We start from the raw sequence: 22025 nt of genomic DNA, 5'->3' as shown, positions 1-22025 counted from the left end.
ACTCATCATCTCCTCCCTCCATGCTGATGAAAGTCAGGTGAAGTCTCGTAGTCCACAGAACATTTCTGGAGCTTCACAGTAAAACAGCTGAACACCTGAAGCAGCTGGAGATGATTTAAAACATCAGATGTCTCCAAACAGCTCGTCTGCTGTGATCACAGTCTGCAGAAGCTACGCTAAACATGTTAGCATGAAGTGGGTGCACAAAGGTGTAAAACATCTTCTCCAGGATTAAGGTGTAACGTAATACATGTAACAGGATTATGTTATTGGGATATAAAAAAGGTAACTATATTCTGTCAAAGTTACATAAAATAAGATGTAATCAGATTACAGATACATTCAGTAAAAAGGGGGATTACTAACAGGATTACACATTTTAAATAAAGAATGAAAACAAGCGTGTGTTCTTACAACACTCATTACTAAGATTAATCTGATAGATATTTACTTTCTCTCGTCTTTGTGTTTGGTATTGAGGTAATCCAAGAGTAACAGAAAGTAATGACATTACTTTAATATTGTGAGATTTTTTGACATTTTTGTTAATTTCTCAGGGTTGAAACGTGGATCTCGATGAAAATGATAATAATCAGGGTTATTTAGGTGGCTGGTGTCTATGAGTGAGTACAAAAGAGGACTGTTGGGCCGTGGCAGAGGTATACACTCTACTGAGTGCTACTTTAGCTTCCGGTGAATGCTGCAGTGCTGTTTTTGCTGTGAATCTGCAGAAATGTTTTGTGGACTATGACACTCGCGCTGACTTCCTATGAGATAATGAGTGAGGTGACATTATTGTGTGAACTGTTCCTTTACGCTCAGCAGCAGATGTTCACAGCTGCAGCTTCCTCCTCTGCCTCTGCTCTACAGTCCGGCTGTGTGCGCAGTGTGCGCATGAAACCATCTGATAGAGGACTCTTTCCCCTGTAATCCGAGGCCCAACTCCATTCCCACCCTGACAGGTGTAAGATTAACTTAGTTAGGTGCAGCGCCGCTCATGCGCACCAAATTAAATTAATGGAACAAATTTCCCTCCTAATTAAGATGAAAATACGTGTCAGTTGTAACCTTGCTGAGCACTAATTATGTACAAATGATTTATCATCTGTTTCGTCCTGAATAGCAATGGGCTCACCTCTCCGATAGCCCTGGCTGGCTGTTAAGAGATGGCCCCTGATTAACTGTGACAGGTTGTGCTGCGGAGAAGCTGCGCGTCGCCCGCCAGCCAATCAGAGGCCGCCTGAGCTCAGACTCTCCTCCCTTCCATTAACCTACATCGAGTGTGCAGCTGAGCATCACTTCGCCTCGGCTCTCCTTCTTGTTTCTCTCCTCGGAATGAAAATAAAGTACATTGAGAGAGGAGAGGTGGGGGAGAGAGTGTGACTGATGCGGCTGATGGAGCAGAGTGCTACAACCTGGATCCCTCTGGAGGAGCTGAGGGTGCCGAGACCGCTTGATCCAAACCAACAGCAAGATGAAACATCTTTAAAATGAATTGAATCACACAGAATACAGTCAAACTCATACAGCTACATTTTATGGATAACTGTTTTGAGACCAACATCAGTCCTGAGGGACCTCCTGTGATCAGATCTCACGCCCACGCTTTATATACAACCAACACGTGTATCTCAGAGAGGATATTTTATCTGTCTTCATATATAACATTTGCCGAATTTACAAGAAGGCCCCAATCATTATGAATTTGTCTTAGACAGCATTTCACAATGTTTATAAAGTGTCTACTGTCTCAACAGCTCTTAAAATTGAGCGATTTTCTAAGGGAGTCTGGGGACTTTCTCTAAGAAGTCGCCTATACTGGTTACTGTTTAGTGTATTTGTAAAATGTGACATTTTTAGCTTCAATAAAATGTTTCTTCTTTCATAAATTGAGTGTAAATGTTGAAATCAGTGTAATCAGTGTGTTCAAACAGCTGCTGAATGTCGGCAGGTGAGACTTTAGCACTTTAGACACAGAAACAAACTGATGCTTTTAACAAGGAAACAACACACGTCATGTTTTGCATCTAATGCCGAATTTATATGAAGACAACAATGTTTCAGAATTTGTCGTAGATGATTTTTGCTCACTCAAAAGTTTCTCCTCACTCAACAACTCCTAAAATCACACAATTTGTTAAGGGAGTCTGGTGATAATGTGGTTACCTTGTTTTAACAATCACAGAGGGTTTCACAGAGTAGACGGTGCTCAGACGATCCCAGACCCCCTTTGAATGTGGTCTGAGTGGATCTTGAATGCGTCCTCACACCTGTACTAAGGTCGGTCCACCTGTGATTGGTGCTGATCGCAGGTCTGAACAGCCTCAAAGTGCTCTGAACAGAACCGAGCTGCAGCAGCCTGAGGCCAGCAGGTGGTGCAATAGGTTAAGTCTGCCAGAAGCTACTGCGTGAATTCCTAAAATATCAAAATAAACAGGGCTTCATTATACAATTACAGCCTAACTGGGATATTCCATCTTATTTCCTGCTGCCTTGTGACCACAGATATATTTCAGCGGGCAGCGGCTGTGATTAGCATTAGAATCAGAGTCCCTGGTGAAGCTGAGGGACACACCGGCCAATCTGTAATCATTGTTCCGCAGGCTTGCTCACAGGGGATACAGCCCGCTTTGTCATTATCATTCAATATGCCACACACATGCTGGCAGAGCCGCCGTGGTGCTGCCAGCTACATTTGCATTTTCCTCCTCACAGTACCAAGAATTTCTCAGAGACAATGATGCACCACAAATGACTCCTCTCTGTCTCCTCTGCCTCTCGTCCTACGTCTCATTTGTGTGTTTCTGCTCCTCAAAGTGTCATTATGTACAGGTGTCAGCTCCAGCCATTAGGGATCATTTGACTTTCTATTGTGGGGTTATTTAACCGCCGCCGCCACAATTTGCTCGTTGGATGTTTCATTGTTGTGGTAAATGTCAGTGCTGCTGCTCAGGAGGGAGGAACCTGTGTTCAGTCTGTCCAAACCTGGTTATATCCCCCCCCAGCTGCAGGAGACGGATCACAGCTGCAGTTCATGCAGATTCAGGGCATGTCGAGGGATGTCAGACACTCATCTGTGCTGCCTGGTGCCCTGTGGGTGGAGGCTGCTGCAGCCTGCACAAGTCAGAGAAAGATCCTCCGCTCCGACACAAACGTGTGAAGGAATTAGAAATAATAAGTCTTTATTTGGATTTTGACATATTTCCCCAGACACTGAAACACTTTATTTATTCATTCTCTCAATACAACAAGTGGAGGAATCATTATCATCCCACCAGCGAGAAGAAGAAGAAGAGAACAGCCAGATGTAAAATATAAAAACAAAGAAGAAAAAGACATTTATAGATCAGAAACACAGACATGTGACCTCTGACTGCTGAAGGATACACTGTAAAAAATATAATCTTATTTCTGTTTGTTTTACATATTTTTTTTGAAACACATGAACAAATCCATATAATTATAACAAATGACACCTGTAGTTTATAATAACATGACACATCTGTCACTGTGAATTTTCTTTTCACATCATTTTTAATGAAAATGAGATAAAATTAGTGACTTTGTGTTTTTGTAGCTTTGTTTGTTAACTAACAGATATCTTGTGTAATTATGGAGGTTTCTAAATGTTTTTAACTTTAACATTGTGAACTTTCTCCTCCTCACAGCTTCAAACAGCCTCGTTACTTCAGTTTGATGCATTAATTAATTAATTATGGATTATTGTTATTTCCCAACATCACAAGACTGATTTCAACCTATGACAACCTAAGACGTAAAAGACGTGAACAGACAGAGAGGGAGGCTGGAATGGGGAGAAAAGGCGTGTTAGTGTCTCGTATCTGCAGAGAGTTTCTTATTTTCTCTCTTTGTTGCTGCTCGGGACGCTTTACCAACCCAACATGTGGCTATTTGACGTCCTGGGAATGAGACTCAACACTCAACTATCTTTGTGGTGTAAATATCTTTAATTTAAAACATTAAGAGGCCAGAAAACAAACAAAGTCTCATTTTAAATTAACGCTAAAAACTGTTTTTTAATCACGAACATTTCTGTGTTTTATGAGAGATTATTTCCTGTTGTTTTCAGTATCTATTGTTGCTCCTGCTGCTGGAATATTACACTTTATTTCTTCATTTCTTTTTCTTTTTCACAGTGTCGTCTCTTCACATAATCAATAAAAGGCGACCAGGTTCTGTTAGAGCTATATTAGCTTCTCAGTGATGAAGTGATGTCATGTTTAATTCACCTAATCAGGATCTGTTATTATTATTATTATTATTGTTGTTGTTATTATTATTGTACACATGTATGACTCTCTCTGATCTTTCTCAGGCTTTGTCATGAATAAATTCACATTCTTCTGCACAAAGATCAATACATTTCATTTCAGGAGCGCTGAGGTCATCCCCGACATGTGACACAACAGCAGCAGCCATTTTCTTTTGTTGCTCCCGGTTCAGCGCCGCCTGCAGCGAGAGGCTCGGCTGGCGCACAGCACCTCTCCGCCACATCCCGGCTGTCTGTCTGGGGATTGGCGGCTGCTGCGGGGAGGGAGGGGGGTTAGAGGTTAATTATAGACAACAGAGAGGTCACAGGGCCTATTATTTTGGAGCCGGGACCTGCAACGGTCCAATGGGGATGACATTTACGACGAGGGCCCGGCCCCACCCCTCCATCGCCATCCACACCCACAGAGCCACCGCGTGCACGCCATCACTCACGTTTATACTGAGGCAGCGACAGTGGGACTGATAATGAAAAGGCCCTTAGCGTTTGGCAGCGGCAGGATGATGGATTGAATCCCTGGCTGTTCTCCGGCTGCGTCAGGGGGCCTCCAAGTAGCCCTTGACAACTAATTGAAAGCCCCCCGAACCCTCCTCTTACCTACCAGACTTCCTTTATCACTCTAATTATGAGGGTTAAGTGAGTGTCCCCGGGGACAGTGAGCTGAACCTGCACAGTCATCTTATTAGATAAAAATACAAGGCAAAGGCAGAAATTCATCCCTGGAGCTGAAGCTGAGGAGAGCTCAGGTTGTGGCCGAGGATTTGTAGTCTCAGTGTTTGGACCCAATAAAAATGGATTTTTAAGATAAAACAATAAAAAAAGGCTGTGAAAAATATTAATTATAGCACACGGCTGGCAGAGAAACTCTATGATTTCATTATGTTGAAAAAAATCCAATTAAAAAAAACTGAACAAACAATGAATGTTTCCTCTGTGAATCACAGCCTGGTGTTTCTTCTTCTTCTGTGCCGTAGAGCTCTGCTGTCGTCCATGAACACACACTGTAGGTTATTTTACCTCAATCACTCACACACACACACACACACACACACACACATACACACACACACACACCGTCCTGCCATGAATCCTCACCAGAGCGTCAAATATGGATTCATCCGCTGCTAAAAATAGTCCCAAAGAAATGCACCATTACCTCTTGTTTGAGTCATGTTTGCTAGAGACAGCAGCTGTTTGAGGAAATGACTGAACCTTTTTTTAAAGATGAAACTTTATGAACAAAGCGCCGGTGTTGTTGGGGTTGACAGTCAGACTAACAGATCAGTGGTTCAGCAGAATATCCACCAAATCCTTTGTTTTTACCTCTGCCAGGAAGTTTTGTGTCCATTTGTGTGTTTGCTGGTCTGTCAGCAGGATAACATTATAGACTTGTACTAAAATATATTGTAAAAAGGCCTGTGTACTGTGTGTTAAAGAGGCTCTGTGTAACAATTTGTAGTAATTAACATATATTAATCGCTTTTTTATTGTTCATATGTTACATGACGTGAACAATGAGACCTTCCTGTCTCTCTCTGGTGTCTCCACTAGCCTGTGGACGATGTGTTGAAGAAGTTTAACGCTGCTGGATGTTGGATTTCTTTGTTTAGGACTCAGGTTGAATTTTCAGCGACAGTCCAAAGGATGTGACTTTATGCTCGTTCTCGATCGCCTCATCTCAGAGCCTCTCTCTGTTAGCGCAGGGCAACAGGAGCTAACGTTGGTTTAGAAATGAGTCTGCGAACATGAACACGACCGGCTTCCTGCACAACACAGAGAAACTCTGATGTATTTCGTTTTTTGGCTAAATTAACCTTAAACAGATTGTTAACTGGGTCCTCATAGTATTGTAGTTTCTGCAGCTATCGTGTGAATATTATTTTATTTATGTCGTTTATATGTTGTCTTTAAATAAAAAGCACATTGAGTTTATTTGTAATGAATAAAATTGTCTTGTTTAATGTGAGAATCAAGCTGTAGAATAATAACTCTTCTCAATATGTCCCCCGCACATATTTCAAAATATTCAGTGAGGACATGAGCATGTAAATGACCTCATACTCACTCAAATACAGTAAAAATGTAAAATGAGTCCAGTTGTATGTTCTGAACTTATGTTTAAATCAAATTAAATATAAGAATAAATGATCAGTCGTTCCAATATGTCTGTTTCAGGCTGATTGTAGTTTCTTCTGCATCATCACAGTCGAGTAACAACAGCAGCTCTCTGAACTTTCTCTGCCGGGATGTTTTAAAATCCGTAGCACGAAACCTACAGTTCACCTTGATAAAGTTAACTGAGGCTCTGAGCTGTGCTGGAATGAGGGAGCATGGATAGTCTGTTTATGTTCAGACTATTGTGTCGCCAGATATAATCCCTGAAACCCCATCATGAGCAGCAGGCCTCAGTATGCTGAATACAAAATGGAGTGTAAATGGGACTGAGGATTAAGAGTGATCCACTCCGCACTGTGACTTTCTCACCTCTGCATCCCTGTAAGCCTATTAGACCACGAGAGCAAATCAAATATGTTGTGGGGGAAAACAGACACAACTGTGTGTGTGTGAGGAATGACTTTAACATCCAGCTGTTTGTTTATCAGGGCTGGAAGCTGGAACAGCCTCTTATCAATTTTATAAATACTATACAAAGCCACAAACTACATTGTTATTTTAACTGCTAAAAACACATCATTCTTTCCAAAATACTTCTTTAAACATGACATTTCTCTACCAAATGCCAGATTAAGTTAGTTAAATTGGTATAAAACAATAAAAACATTGAACTATATAAACCGGATTTATTTATTTATCATCCCGCTGTTTATTTTCTGTGGTTGGAGGCTGGAACATCCTCTCATCACTTTTATAAATACCATTCAACACCACGAATTACAAGGTTAGTTAGACTGCTAAAAAGACAAATATTTCTCTCCAAAATACTTCTTTAAACATGATATTTCTCTTCCTAATGCCCAGATTAAATGAATGAAATTGGTATAAAACAATAAGAATATACATTTGAATATATAAACTTTATTAAAACCACAAATTACAAGGTTAGTTTAGCTAGAAAACTAATAATGATCTCAAAAATGATTCTTAAATATGATATTTCTCTTTCAAATGTCACATCAAATGAATTAAATTGGTACAAAACAATAAAAACAAACATTTAAATGTAAAAACTTTATTTATAAAGAGTCCTCCAGCTGTTTACAGGAATTCTGTTTGTGGGTTAATCTATGCAGCGTAACCTCCAATCACGTGACACGTCCGCTTTGTGTAACGCGGTTACGTCACCGCTTCAGACGCCGATTGGACGTCCGGTGTTCATTCAGCTTAGACAACCGGAAGTAGTCTCAGCAGGGAGAGAAGGCTAATTAATAGTTTCGTGTATTTCAGCCTAGTATTACACCCGGAGTTACTTTAAATGTTATATGAATTTCGTAAATGTATTCGTGGAGCATCGGTGTCAACTTAAGGTAAGAGTTAGCGTTGATTTCAGCTAATATGCTACGACCGATGGCTGTTAATGACTAATACAGTTTAGCTAGCTAGTTAGCTATCGTATATAATCAGGCTAGTCAACTCACGTCAAGCTAACTTTGCACTTCCGCTCCCAACATCGCTACTTGTTCTGTAGCACTGTTTCATTAAGATGATCGTCATTGCTTCATCTAAACGTATTCATCAGCAGTAATACAGGTAAATGCTGTTGACGCTGCTGGGTAAATAATTAGTAATTAGCCGTAAAGCTAGCTTCAGTTTGGCAGTTAATTGCAGTAGAAGCTCAGTCGCTAGCTAATTTATTACACAGAAATAAAAGCTGTAGATTAAAATGTGTGACCGTTATGTGACCGTTATGCCTCAGAGTGACGTGTAGCCCTGTCCCCAGTGTGTGCCCCATGTATTACCTCAGTCTGAGAGGCACACACCGGAGCTAAAGGTGAGTGAGGTCCGACAGGAGCCAGCTGAAGGTTATCAGTTATCTAACGCTGCCTCATCAGTCATTTACTGAGCTACAAACCGCTCCTGGTGATGCAGGAGTGGTTCAGCTTCGGAGCAACAGTTAGCACCACGGTATTTATCACTTACCAGCCATGATATACTGAACACAGTGAGACAGTGTGCCACAATAGAGTTTACATGTTCTTTCTGTTATTGAACAAGCGTCTGCATCAGCTGAGCACCAGGACAATAGATGGTAGTGATGTCATCATGTAGAGACCAATTCTGGAACCTGTCCATTGATGAGGAATAAAGGAGCAGGACACACAAACATACAAAGAAGTTCACTTAGTTTGTCAGTAGCGGTGGGACAAAATATCGATGCAGCAATTTATCATAAAGCTTCCTCTTGATGATTGTGAGTACACTGGTGTCACAAATCAATATAAACAGATTCCTCTGACAGCTTCTGACCAGAGTCACTAACTCTTTGTTGTGTTAACTTCTCTAAACTTAATTTACACAGATTGCAACGATTTCACTGAGCCACAGTTGTGTTCTTTAAAACGGGATTTTGTCAGTTCCAGTTATATCAGTGGTGTGGAGACTCGATGACGAATCAACACCTCTCAAACAGTAAACATTAGAAACTTAAATGAATTCATTCACTGAGCTAATAAACAGCAACAGTGTGTATACATACAGATGACAATGTAAAGTATATATACAGTAATAAAAAGTGTAAAGCAGAGTAAAGATTGCTGATAATGTAATAAGTTACATCTAAGTACAATACAACAGGTGGTTTATGTGGGATTATTGCAGGACTTATTGTAGTTACTCTGTTTCTCTTCGTGTCGTCCTGTCTTTAAATAATTAACAGAGAATATTAGAGACATAAATCATTGGTTGGTAAAGATTCTGTTACTGATACATTTACTCTGTAAACACACCGAACTTTGTGGATGTTGCTCACCTCTACTGGAGGTCCTGTGATCACTAAAGAAACATTTGGTTGTGATATCGTTGATGATGATGATCACAGAAATGGGGTTTTGTAAGGCTTTCTGTCATTGTTCTTCAGCTCGCCCTGGGATGTCAGGGGAGGACGTTGAACTCATTGGCGGACGTAGACATCACACACAGTTCGTTATCATCCTGACCTAGGCTTACGAATGTCCCTGACACTGACAGCCATGAGCGACAGCAAAGTGACCAGCGGCCAGCAGCAGTGGTCGGGGTCCGGCCAGACGCCACAGCCTGCCCGGGGCCCCTACATCTCCGCCATCACCAACAGGTTAGCTCTGAGTCTTCTGCACATTAAGTCTATGGGAGGATATGTCCTCTGGGTGTCTGCTGGACCTAGGTTACACTACATTGGCTTTAAAACTTGCGGCCTTTAAGACTCCTGACTCCTTTTTTCTCTGCCTTGTAGAACCACCAACCTGTTGATCCGCGGGGCCATGCTGTTCTCTGTGGGCGTCTTCTTGGCTCTGGTGCTGAATTTACTTCAGGTGCAGAGAAACGTCACCCTGTTTCCTCCTGATGTCATCAGCAGTATCTTCTCCTCAGCTTGGTGGGTGCCGCCCTGCTGTGGCACGGCCTCAGGTATGTCACCTTTTTAACAGTGTTCAGATTATAATGCAGAAAAAATGCTCATGTTCATTTATAATTATTAATTCCCAGTGAAGTTTACTGATTTAGTGTTAAACTAAAAAATACTCTTCCTCTGTTCCATATCTTTGTTTGAGAACCACATTTAAGGAATCATTGCAAAAAACATGTATATTTCAATCAATATAGCGAAATCTGAATGTTTACTCCCTATCAGCGTAGGCGTCGGCCTCAAAAGTCCAGCATCAGTCAGGCTTCATTTAAATCTTTATGAGCTGAAAAAATATTGATTACTGTTGCAATTAAAATAGTTTATTTCAGTTACATCGGAGGATACACGGCTCATAGCATTAAAAAAAAGCCTTTATGGACCACATGGAGTATAAACACACACACACACACACACACACACACAGCCTTCCATATGATTGCACAACATGCCCAGCAGGCGAGACTCTCCACGTTATTGAAATGTGGTCCCCTGGGTGTGAGGCTGTGGATGGAGATGCTTCCTGCTCCCACGAGGCTCAGCACAAAGCACAACAGCCCGAGGCTCTTCCTCCCCAGACACACCGCGCCTCCTGCAGGAGGCTGCCGCTTCCACACACACACACACAGTGCACTTCACTCCCACAGGAAAGAGCTGCTGCGTTTTGTTGACAGTGCAAAAATTAATTTGTTTTGAAGCAACATTAGTGATGTCAGAGGTTCAAATCACTGCAGTTTGTTCTTATTTTAAAAAAAACCAAGTGGCTGAGTGTGAAATGAGCTGTGTGGCTGTTTCTGCTGGGCTGGGAAATAAAAGAAGTTACACTTAGTTGATCAGGAGAGAATTAACTGCCAGCTAGTTTGAAAACATCGTCTCCTTCAAGCCTCTTAAATGTGAGGAGTCGCTGCTAAGCCCGTTGTTCATGACACTAAATGAAGAGTCTGGAGAATTAGACTTCAGAAATTTAAAGACAAAATGACAAAGTTCAGTTTCTCAAATCTGTCCGGAGTGAACCCTCTCTCCAAATAAATCAATGAAGGAACTAAGGCTAAGCTAGTTATGTTGTCTTTGACGAAAAGAGGAAAAACAGTGGGAGAATCCTGCTTTTGGTTTTGATGAACGAAATTGATGGAGACAATGAGACCGACAGGACAGACGTGTAAAAGTGTCCCTGTTCTCACTTAGGAAGACACTGAGTGTGTTTTGTGGCTCAGCCGGGTCGTTTGTAGTCGTTTTGTGTCCCTTTTTGTAGTTGTCACATGAAACGGAGGCTCTGTAGCAGGGCCCCTGAGCCTGGTGGCCCTCTTCAGTAATCCTTCCATGGTTGTGTGCATGTTCCATCAGAACAGCATGAATGCTGTCTGAATGCCTGTTTTTAGCTAAACAATACAACATGTGACATGTTGTGTGTGCAGTGAACCAGGTTGTGTTGTCTCTGGTGTTTCTGCTCCATGTTGATTCTCTGTCTTTGTCTCCTCAGCGATGATCGGCCTGTTGTACCCGTGCATCGACAGCCGGCTGGGCGAGCCACACAAGTTCAAGCGGGAGTGGTCCAGTGTGATGCGCTGCGTGGCGGTGTTCGTGGGCATCAACCACGCCAGTGCTGTATCCTTCAGTCTGTACTCAGTGCTTGTATGTCGTTGTGAAAACACAGCTGTAAAGAACACAGTCAAAGAGCTCGAACTCTTCTGATTTAACTGACTAGGTTAGAGGTAAAGCTCTACACATGTAACAGCTCTGTAAACACAGCCGTTGACTGTCTGGTCCTTGACCCTCCGTCTGTCAGAAAGTGGACTTTGCCAACAACGTCCAGCTGTCTCTGACGCTGGCAGCGCTCTCCATCGGTCTGTGGTGGACGTTCGACCGCTCCCGCAGTGGCTTTGGCCTCGGAGTCAGCATCGCCCTGCTGGCTACGCTGGCCACACAGCTGCTGGTTTACAACGGAGTCTTTCAGTAAGTACATCACACATTTACATACATGTTGATAAAAGGGAAATAAAGAGGGAAGAAGAAGAAGAAGAGGACAGAGCTGATGTGAGAAAGAACAAAGTCAAAATGACAAGACGTCAGTCCGTTAATAGAACCTGGGATCTTTGTGCCACTTCACATCTTAACAATACAAATATTACAACACAGTTTGTGTTATTTTTGTCCCACTGTGCCAATGAGTTTCATTTTGGCTTTCAGAGGGAAAGAGTTTGGCCAATCAGATCGCACGATTGGGTTTTTCTGTCTGTGATAGTTTCTGTCTGATAAAGCTCGGGATGACCAGAACAAGCTTCCTCGACATTTTTTTGGTTGCCAGGGTGACGGATGAAGAGTCCCGCCCATCTAATGTATGACTGGTAGTCTGTCAAAGACTCATGGGTGCAGAGATGAGAAGGAAGCGAGATGTCTCCTTGATACCTTCACTACTTCAACCATCAGCTCCAGAAAAATGCCGTTATTCAGTCGTTTGTCTGATTTTCTCGCCTGACGCAACATTTTTCTCTCCCCAGTGAATCAGGCAGTCGTCATTGTCGAGCTCTGGCATGTTTAAAGAATGACATGTCGCTGTCATGTGTTTCTTCTTCTCTGCACAGGTATACGTCTCCAGACTTCCTGTATATCCGCTCCTGGTTACCTTGCATCTTCTTTGCGGGGGTGATAACTATGGGGAACATCGGACGGCAGCTAGCCTTGGTAAGAAACTGGAGTCATTTCACCAGAAGTCGTCGGCCCTGAAGCGACTGTGTCTGATGGTTTTTCTTCCTCTTCTGTTTGTTTTGTTCAGTATGAATACAAATTCATCCAGGAGAAGAGCCATCAGGACTGAGGACCTCTGCTCAGAGAGACTTTGCACCTGAAGCCAGAGCAGCGTAGACCAGGCCTGGCTGACCCTGGATGAACCACTCGGGCTCCTCAGACGAGCTCCTGATTGGCCGCCTGCTGCTGGACTAACAGTATTTCTGATTGGCTCTCGCTCTGGCCGCTGAGCTGAGGCGAACACTGAGAGCAGAGTTTGTTGTGTTTTTTTCTTCGGTGCAGTTTATCTCTTCTCACCTGGATGGGATTAGCGGCGGAGCGTCTATCGTTCTTCAGATCAGCTCGACGTTTGAAACCTTTGGCTCCTTTGTGCCAAACGCAGTCACACGGCGGATCAGTTTAAAGTCTGCTCTTATCTGCCGACTCTTTCACGGATCAGCGGAGAACACACAGCCCGGTTCTCTTCTGTCTACAGAGATACGCATCTGTATACCAGACCTTCTTATTCTACGTCATTAGCTTATATCTACATTTACATTTCTTTGATAAAGGATGATGATGTGGCTGTGAGGACGCACGGCGTTCAGTGTTCACCTGCTGTGGGATTTTGTACCAGATGCATGTACAGTATCATCAGATCCAAAGAATGAAAATAAAAGAGATTTGTGAGGCCGTTCAGACCAAATCAGGTGTTGTGGAGTTTGGTGGGGACGGGGAGGTGGAGTGGGAGAGTCGGCGTCTGGTGCCCCAAAAACTCTCCGTGGGAACTTAAAATAAGTAATAGACTTGTAATCAATACCGTTGACCAGCCAGTCCGATCACCGCCTTCTGTGATTGGCCACTGCAGCGTGACGTCACCGTGTAAAACCACCTGCACTCAGAACGACTGTCAGGTCCGATGTTTTCACCACCACGTCTGATCCGGTCTGAACCAGCCTCAGAGCTTCGTCCCGTCTGTATGTTTGATGTCAATGAATGTTACATTTTGAATTTACACCAGCTTAGGAAGTGAGTTTCATCCATGTATGAACACTTAATGAGTTTTAGGAAATTTTTAAAGAGCTCCCGTATTATAGAAGCGTTTATGTGTTGTATACTTTGTTCATTTGAGGGAGGAACATCTGTCCAGACATTTATCTGCAGCCTTTTTCAGTTTCCTGGAACAAAAACAGGCAGAAAGCTGCGTTTGTTTCCTCAAAAACAGCAGGAATGCCAAATTTCCCCACTGATTGTCTTCGACGTGCTAAACTACACCCTGATGGTTATCCTTTATGAATACTGAACATGTATCAGAGTAGATAACAGTAGAAGTTAAAGTAGAAACAAATAATCTATCGTCTTAGCTTTATATTTACATTATTAACACGTACTGATCTTTTGTTAGACGTCTGTTGTGTTCATAAAGGATAATGTGGTGTTAAGAGGAGCTGGTTGATCTGCACATGCTGCTTGTTTCTAGTGTTACAGTCTGTTACAGAGCGTCTGTGACCTGCAGAGTAAAAACAGGAAGCGCACGTGAATCTGTGCGACGAGCGGATCATTTAAAGGGACTTTTATAACAATCTGTGATGAAACATGATGGTTTATAAAATTAGAGTTACAGGACTTTTAAAAACAGTGTTTTTGTAATATTCTTCATTATAGATTAGAGAAACATGATGGAGACGTTTTTAATTCGTGTTCTGGGATCAGCAGGTTTCAGATCGGCTCTGTGAAACTTCATTAAGACGACGGATTCATAGTCTCTGAAGAAACATCTGATAACTGAACATGTGCAATTTGTTTTGGTGTAATAAAGATCACGGCCTTTTGCAAACTGCCTCTGATTCTTCTGTCCATCGGATACACAAGTATATATAGGAACGTGACGGAGGAAGCTAAAAATCTGCTGAGAAGATGAACTGTAATTTCTTTGTGATGACCAGATGATGATGTTTTTACACTTCATTGTTCCTGGAAATGTTGTTTTTCGAGAGTTTGCTGGACGAGATGCTATCAACAGTGACAAATAACATGAGAGAGAAGGGAAACAATCAGTAATTATTCAAATATAATTGGATTTAATGGATCATTGTTGTCCAGAGTCTGCAAGCTGCAGCCTTGCTGAGTGTCTCCTGCATGTCTCTTGTCCACAGCAGGACGTTGTGAAGCAGTTTGAGCCTCGACTGAAGACGATCAATTCGCTCCTGATCATCTGACGCTGAAACATAATGCAACGGCTCCTGCAGCGATCTGGGTCTTTGTCTCAGGACAACAACAGCTGTGACCTGGTGATAATGACGAATATCATGTGATCTCAAGACAACTAAACTAAAACTTGTTCTCACGTGAAAACAGGAAATAATGTTTGACCCGTGACGGCTCAGGGCTTCCGTACAAATCTACAGTAAAACCTTCAGCATCAAGTCTCAATTTGTACGATCACAACAACAGTAACACATGAATGTTCATTTTTCCATTATACAACTTTAACCCTGAATATGTTTCCATAATAGAAACATGAATGCAGTTGAGCACACGCAGGCGACTCGTGTGTGATGTTATTAAATAAGCATCGTCGTCTGTGTTGCATTAAAAAGTGTGAGGCCGGTTTAAAGCTGCAGTTAATTAAGTGGAGCTCGTCAGACACAAACTGCAGAGCTGCTGCAGAAGTGCTCACATCAACTGGTACAGTGTTCACAGCTAATGTGGATTAATGCGTCCTGTCTGCCTGCAGCTCCCGCAGACACCCGCTCGTATAGACACAAGTAATTAAGATGAATAATCGGGATTTAAAGAGCCTTTGTTTGCATTATTGCTAAATTTCCAGGATAAGGACACAGTTTGTGGGAGCTTTACACGAGCGTATGAGGCAATTTGCTGTGCGAATGTTATTGTTCAAGGCTAACTAGCTAGTAAAACAATAGGCGTGATGTGTCATAGCGGTAAGTGCTGCTCCGAAGAGCTAAACTCCCCACCACTAATGAATTCATTAATCTCTCTATTTATTCCTGACAAGCAATTATCTCCTCTCACAGAATGAGGGTCAGGAGGCAAGGTTGAGAGCTCCTCGGTGTATCTGCAGAGGAGGGAACAGAGCTGCTGCCTCACACACCTGCTGGACACGAGTGTCTCATTGTCCCGGTCAACACTGTGAGACGCTTCTCTGTGATCCTTCACATGAGGACTCAGGTCCAACTCTAACCTTCATCTAAATCTAAAGTTAGGACGGAGGCAACGACCAACACGCTCGTCAGTCGAGTTTCTATCAGCGTAGTTTTATCAGAAAAGGTCGACAGAAACGGCAACGTTTGGAAAAAAAGCCTCAATTGTGCAACAAAGATTTTGCGCTCGCTTGAGATGGTTTCAAAAAAGAGTTTGGGAGAGAAGAAGTTTTCACTGTCGGCATCTTCCCACAATATTCACAACTCTTCATTTTTCTCACGCAGACGTCTGAGACGACTGGTTTGGTTTCTTCTTCCTCTGCTTTGAGGCCTCGTCCACACAACACAGGTCTTTCTGAAACTAAACTCAGTCTTTTTTGCGTTTTCAGTGTTTCAGTGTGGACGGGAGAACAGGAGAACCGGAGAACAGGCTAAATTTGGCTTTTTATGACAAATAAACACAAAAATACAACTCAACTCAAATTCAAACTTGCAGAGACGTTATTTTCACCCTTTTTTAAGCTGAACTCTTCCCTGTAGCTGCTAAGCTAACAGCGTTAGCGTGCACCCACAGGGCTCCTGCAGACTGATCCCAGCAGACGAGCTGTGTGAGACACGATGCTTTAAACCATCTCCAGCTGCTTCAGTTTCACTGTGAAGCTCCAGAAATGTTCTGTGGACCACGAGACTTCAGCTGACTTTACATCATCAGGAGGAGACGATGGCTGGATCTTCATCTTTTGGGTGAACTGCTCCTTTAAATCTCCACTGGTGCTGAGCAGCTATAATTAAATACAAACCAGCATTCAGATGAACAACAGTCTGGTTCTCCACTACAGCATCAGTTTACAGAGCTCATTAATCATGTTCTCACACACCAACACTGATACACACCTGTGAGTGTGTGTGTGAGTGTGTGTGTGTGTGTGTGTGTGTGTGTGTGTGTGTGTGTTACCGTCTCCCTCCTCCTCCAGCAGCAGCAGCCTGGTCCAGCACCTCCTGCGGAGCTGTGCTGCTGCAGGAGCAGTAAAGTTTGACCTTGCTCCCACCGACGTGTTTTTCACACCCAGCGGGGCACGGGGGCTATAAAAGGCGCAGTAATCGCTGAGGACGGCCGAACAGTGAAATGGGTCTTAGCGGGGAACCACAGCGCTCCATCTCAGCCGCCTCTGAGGGATGAGCGTCTAAACTGGAATAAAACCCCGTTAAACGGTGTCACAACATGAATCACTGCCCCGGGAGACATCCATCACTGCTTAAAGGTGACCACAAATGATCTGTGAGCCGCTGGATATTGATTACTCATGTGCTGCAGGTGTCAGGTTTAATGTTGCAGCGGCCTGAGCGCGTCGCCTCTGACAGCCGCTGCCCTAACTCTCCTCTGATAGATTTTAATGGTGAAATATTGATTTCTTTCTGGCCAAGGTCTGCCAGCAAGGGCCAGATCATTTGTTGGGGTAATGCAGGACACTCTGTGCCCTGGTCCCAATCAATCATTCTGACAGGAAGCACCAAAGAGAAGAGGAAGGGGGGAAAAAAAGGAAGTGGTGAGGCTTCAGCGGACACATCCACAATCAGGACGCACAGACAGAGCCGCGCGCACCTCCGACTCCGGCTCCGCTTAATATGAATACTAATGATGTGTTTATTGAGTGGGAATGCTCAGCAAATCACAGCTGACGGGATAACAGTCGGAGTGCCTGGAGCAGGGAATGAGGATCTCGGAGAGAGGGTCTATATTTTATTTAAGCGTCTCTGCGCCGCGGCCGGGAGAGACTCAGGTAATGTGTTGTGTTACAACTCAGTGGTCGTTCCCCCCAGCCGGAGCGATAACAGACCTGCTAATGGGAAGCCATCAATCACAATCAGCCTCCTATTCCGCCAGTGTCTGCGCGCTCCTGGCTCTGTGGCAGCGGGCCGGGATGGAGGCAATAATGGAGTTTTGTGGCTGCAGCAGCAGCAGCAGCTCGTCCACAAGTCATATTTCCAGCCAAAGCAATAGATGCTTTGCCATGTCAGCACGTCTTTTAATAAGAGAGCCACAAAACGGCCATGAGAAGCAGTTAGAGGCTGGACGAGGCCTTGGGCCGCTCGGGGAGAGCAGGATTAATGCGCAGCCGGTCTCAGGTGGGATGAGTGTGTTGGCTGTTTGGTGCCAAAAGCAGCTAATTGGTTTTTCATTACACTCTGTTCAGTCTACTGTTACATCCTGAGAGCAGGCTGCAGACAAAGAGAGAGGCTGAAGGAAGAAGTGAGCGGGAGGATGAGTTTCATGTTTCTGCACATTATAATCACAGAGAGTCAGAGAGGAGCTGCACCACAGCAGAGACTCTGTCTGTCTGCTCCTCATGTCTGCATCAGGCTGACTGGAGCTAACAAAGCTAGCAGCTCGTTAGCTTCTCTTCATGCTGTGTTCATGTGCATTTACTGCCTCTGGTGCTGGTTTCTGCTCACACGATGTAAAAGTTCAACAATTTATCAACAATTTCCACGAAAAGACAAAAACCAACAGCGTGTGAGTGGATCTCTGATACTTTTTGACTTTGACCATCTTCAGCATCACCAGGCCACAAGAAAAACAGCTGTTAATTGTTATATTAAACATTATATTATACATATTTCACATAATATTGCAAAGAAAGATATCGTGGTTTGCAGACGTGTACAGAACCAGCATCTTCTCTGGTGACTGCGTCGTCTCTGATCGTTATAAACTGATCGTGTGTCTGATCCTTCAAATCTCCACTCACACCTCCTGAATGCTGCTTCATGTCGTACCTGAGAACACCTGTACCACCATCACACAGGTCTGATCCCTGCTGAGGGGAGGACAAGGAGGATCTGCTGGGGACTATTTCCAGCGGTGGATGAATCCACATGTGGCAGCAGGACGGTGGACGCCGGACAGTGTCCCAGTAAACACACTGTGGTCATGAGGAACACGTGGTCAGTCAGGTGAACACGTCACCTGGTGCAACAGTGTGACTCACTGATGTGTTTGTAATAGTTTCTGGCCGACGATGAAGAGACAAAGACTCACTTCCTTTAACTGAGCCGGTGATATTAAAGTAAACCAGTGACGAGCGAGCGTGATGTTTGGAGTCTCACTGCTCTTGCGTATTTTATATTTGAGTCTTTTCTTATTTTCTCAATATTTATCTGCACTTATTCTTTTGTTTCACTGCCGACAAACACACAAACACAGAACACACAGCCTGCACTTGAATATGAGACGAACAGGAAATAAGATAGAATATAAATAAAGCATGTGAAGACTGTTAGTGATTATTGTGAGGTTTTATTTACACTTTTATCTTTAGCTACAGTGAAGATTCAGTTTAATAAAGGGTTTAAATAACGTCTTTGCTTCTTCTGTTGTCTGAACATGTTTTAGAAAATTGTGCAAATAAAGCTGCTGCTTTCATTTTCTTCCAGTTCAAACCTTTTTTCCAGATTTGTATAATAACATTTGCTGCAGCTTCTCAACTTTTTGCTCATTTTGTCCAAGCGTGGAACAATTTTTTTAAAGTTTGAATGAATGTTTGTTTGGAAGAAGCAGCTGCTTCTGTCTGCTGCCTCAGTCCAACGACTCTTTGATACACGCTTATATTAAATATTCATTATGTTAAGATTTAATGTCAGAAAGAAAAAGCCGCTTCCTTTTCCCGCCGCAGCTGATATCTGACTCTTCTGCTAAATTTGCTGAAAAGATTTTTTTGCTCGGCTCGTCGTCACCAGAACACGTCCTCCTCCTCTACTGACTCCTACCTGACGCTAACACTGTTAGCTCAGCAGCTACAGTGACGAGTGCAGCTGAATAAATGGTGTAAATAACATAAATAACGTGTTCAGGTCAGCGTGACTGTTTTACTGCGCAGCTCCACAAATGTGTTGTGGACTACGAGACTCTCCGGATGAAAAATAATGAATTTGAATTTGAATTTGAATTTTTCAGTGAACTGTTCCTTTAAGTTTTCTACATTAATCTTCACTTCCTCTGTGTTGGTGCTGCTGTAACACCCGAGTCTCCCTTTGAGGGATCAATAAAGAATAATCTCATTTTATCCGTCTCAAACAGCTTCACATTAAAATTACACAGAACTCTGTTTAATATTTATATAATGTAAAGACATTATAACATCCTGACTTACAGAAATATGTATATTTATTACTTTAACCTGGTTTCAGTGAGGACGCGTCTCATTAGCTGACTGCAGTTGTGCTGCGGTGCTGACGACCAGCAGGGGGCGCAGCACTACACCACTCAGCCTGGTGTGGACCCCTCCAGCACACTGTCAACAAGCTGACTGTAATGGATGAAGTGATTGTGACCACGGTGAATAAACGAGGGTGGGCCCGCACGCCTGTTTGTTCTGGTTCTGTTCTGGTTCTGTTCGGCACCGAGAATATTTTATTCTGTTTCATCATTTTCAATTATCAGACGTTCTTGCTGATGACGTCTGATAAAAAAAACACATATTTGGTTCTTGGTACGATTGTTGCGACCGATGGGACGTACACACACACATACACACACACACACACACACACACACGCACACACACACACACACACACACACACTGTGTTGTTTCCCGTGAGGGATCAAGTGGAGGTTAAAGACTTGTAACCAGACTAATGGCCGACTTCCGCCTCGTATTGTGTCGTCGTCTTCGGGCTGTCTGCGTGTAACATGTATGTCAATCACACGGCGGTGTCTGCATGTGGCACCCCGTCACCATGGCTACCGGGTAGCTTCACAGCAAAATGTGGTCCAGACGGGGGGCCCCGAACCCAAATGCACCAGGGGCCCCCCGGAAAAAGGTGACTTCCTCCCTCCCAGAACGGTCGTGTGTTGTCTTTTTCTTTCTCATCACTGATGTTTGTTATTTACAGGACTCACTGTAGGAAAAGTGTCCGATCACAGAGGTTTTTATAAGCCGACGCTGTCTCGAAGGAAAAAGGAGAAGGTTGCTCACTCACACATCAAAGTGAGCACTCTGTGTGAGGGCGAACAATAGTCGGTCACACATGACGGGCTCTGTTTTGTGGCCAACGTTCGACTCCCTGAATCTCCAAAGACGTGGAGCCGCTGGGGATCCGACAGGCGACGCTGCCGACAGGTCGAGACCAAAGTCAACAGAGTCAACAGACACACACAGACACACACACAGAAACACACAGAGACACACAGACACACAGTGGGGACACACCTGTGACGACAGTGATACGTGACGGATTAACAGATCTGCGGGGTGTTTTTTAAATCTAAACATGTACTCATGAGAGCGACTCGCAGCACCTGGACAGACGTAAATCACTTCCTAACTATTTCTAAATCATCTCCCGGGAGCAGTGAAGCTCTTTCATCCAGACGCTCGTCACCGCAGCCTCAAACCCTCCTGGGTGTCGGCTGCCGGAGCACAAAGGCCAGACTGTGCTCCTCCTGCGGGCAGAAAGTGAGTTTGTGTCTAATCACATATGGCATTGTCATCATACAGTGATTTCCTGCCCTGACACAAACTCCACAGCCACTCGGTCATGGAGGTCAAACCGAATTTTCTCAGAGAGGGTCTGGAGATACAAAGGCACTGTCACGGTCCCCCCGGTGATTTCCACTCCCTCCCTCCGTCTGCTGGGAAGGTACAGAGCTAAATTTCGAGCGAAGATGAAGTTGGTGGCTGTAACTCGGCCGTGTGGAGGAGCAGATTGAGGAGTGGTTTGCGGGTCAGAAGGTCAGCAGCTCCTGGGGACTGCACACTCATGATGTGTGGCTGACCTTGGATTCTTGCAGGAGACAGTCTGCGCTCGGCTTTCTTCAGCGCCAACGCCTTTTTATGACGTCTCCTTGATTTCATTCCCCCCGAGGTATATTTAAAACTTTTCCCTAAGACGACTCTCGGCGATAATAATCAGCTCCTACAGGACGGAGATTTATTTTAATCACAGTAAAACTGAAGTGGTGGAAGAAAACTTTTACTTAAGTACAAGTAGTAATACTACAGTGTAGAAATACTTTGTTACGAGTCAGTGAGAGCGTTAAAATAAACTAAAAACACCCAAAATAAATGTAATAATTATGGAGAATGTTACTGAATTATAATTATTGATACATCAGCGTGTTGGTGTCTTAAAGGTGGAGCTCATTTTAATTAAAACATAATTAAACTGTTGAGCTTCTGAATTTTCCCGTTCGAGATCAATAAAACTGAAACTTAATCTATAACATATAAAACAAAACAGACAAAATATAGTTTTTGATTATAATTTGTAATATTATTTTGAATTTTGAA

The 22025-nt window shown here is 43.5% G+C and overlaps 1 protein-coding gene across 2 annotated transcripts; it reads left to right on the top strand.

Annotated features, from left to right (window-relative positions):
* The first annotated feature begins 7623 nt into the window (after window positions 1-7623).
* insig2 (insulin induced gene 2) lies at window positions 7624-14406 on the top strand. 2 transcript variants are annotated; one of them, XM_084362196.1, is made up of 7 exons: window positions 7624-7776; window positions 9327-9539; window positions 9678-9850; window positions 11326-11450; window positions 11632-11798; window positions 12428-12527; window positions 12619-14406. In XM_084362196.1, exons 2-7 carry the CDS (start codon window positions 9418-9420, stop codon window positions 12658-12660), a joined length of 729 nt encoding a protein of 242 aa, XP_084218322.1. In that variant the 5' UTR covers window positions 7624-7776; window positions 9327-9417; the 3' UTR covers window positions 12661-14406. The 2 variants fall into 2 exon arrangements, with proteins under 2 accessions (XP_084218322.1, XP_084218323.1); XM_084362197.1 differs by lacking the exon at window positions 7624-7776 and adding an exon at window positions 7904-7999.
* Window positions 14407-22025: the final 7619 nt, after the last annotated feature.

The sequence above is a fragment of the Pagrus pagrus genome (assembly GCF_965226575.1).
Source record: "Pagrus pagrus genome assembly, chromosome: 9".
Lineage (NCBI taxonomy): Eukaryota > Metazoa > Chordata > Actinopteri > Spariformes > Sparidae > Pagrus > Pagrus pagrus.
The sequence above is the reverse complement of the archived record's forward strand: the minus strand, read 5'-3'. Positions and strand labels throughout refer to the sequence as shown.

Coding starts and splice junctions, on each gene's coding strand:
- insig2 (XM_084362196.1), top strand. CDS start 9,418: ATGTCCCTGACACTGACAGCCATGAGCGACAGCAAAGTGACCAGCGGC. Junction 9,540..9,677: donor ATCTCCGCCATCACCAACAG/GTTAGCTCTGAG, acceptor TCTGCCTTGTAG/AACCACCAACCTGTTGATCC. Junction 11,799..12,427: donor GTTTACAACGGAGTCTTTCA/GTAAGTACATCA, acceptor TTCTCTGCACAG/GTATACGTCTCCAGACTTCC.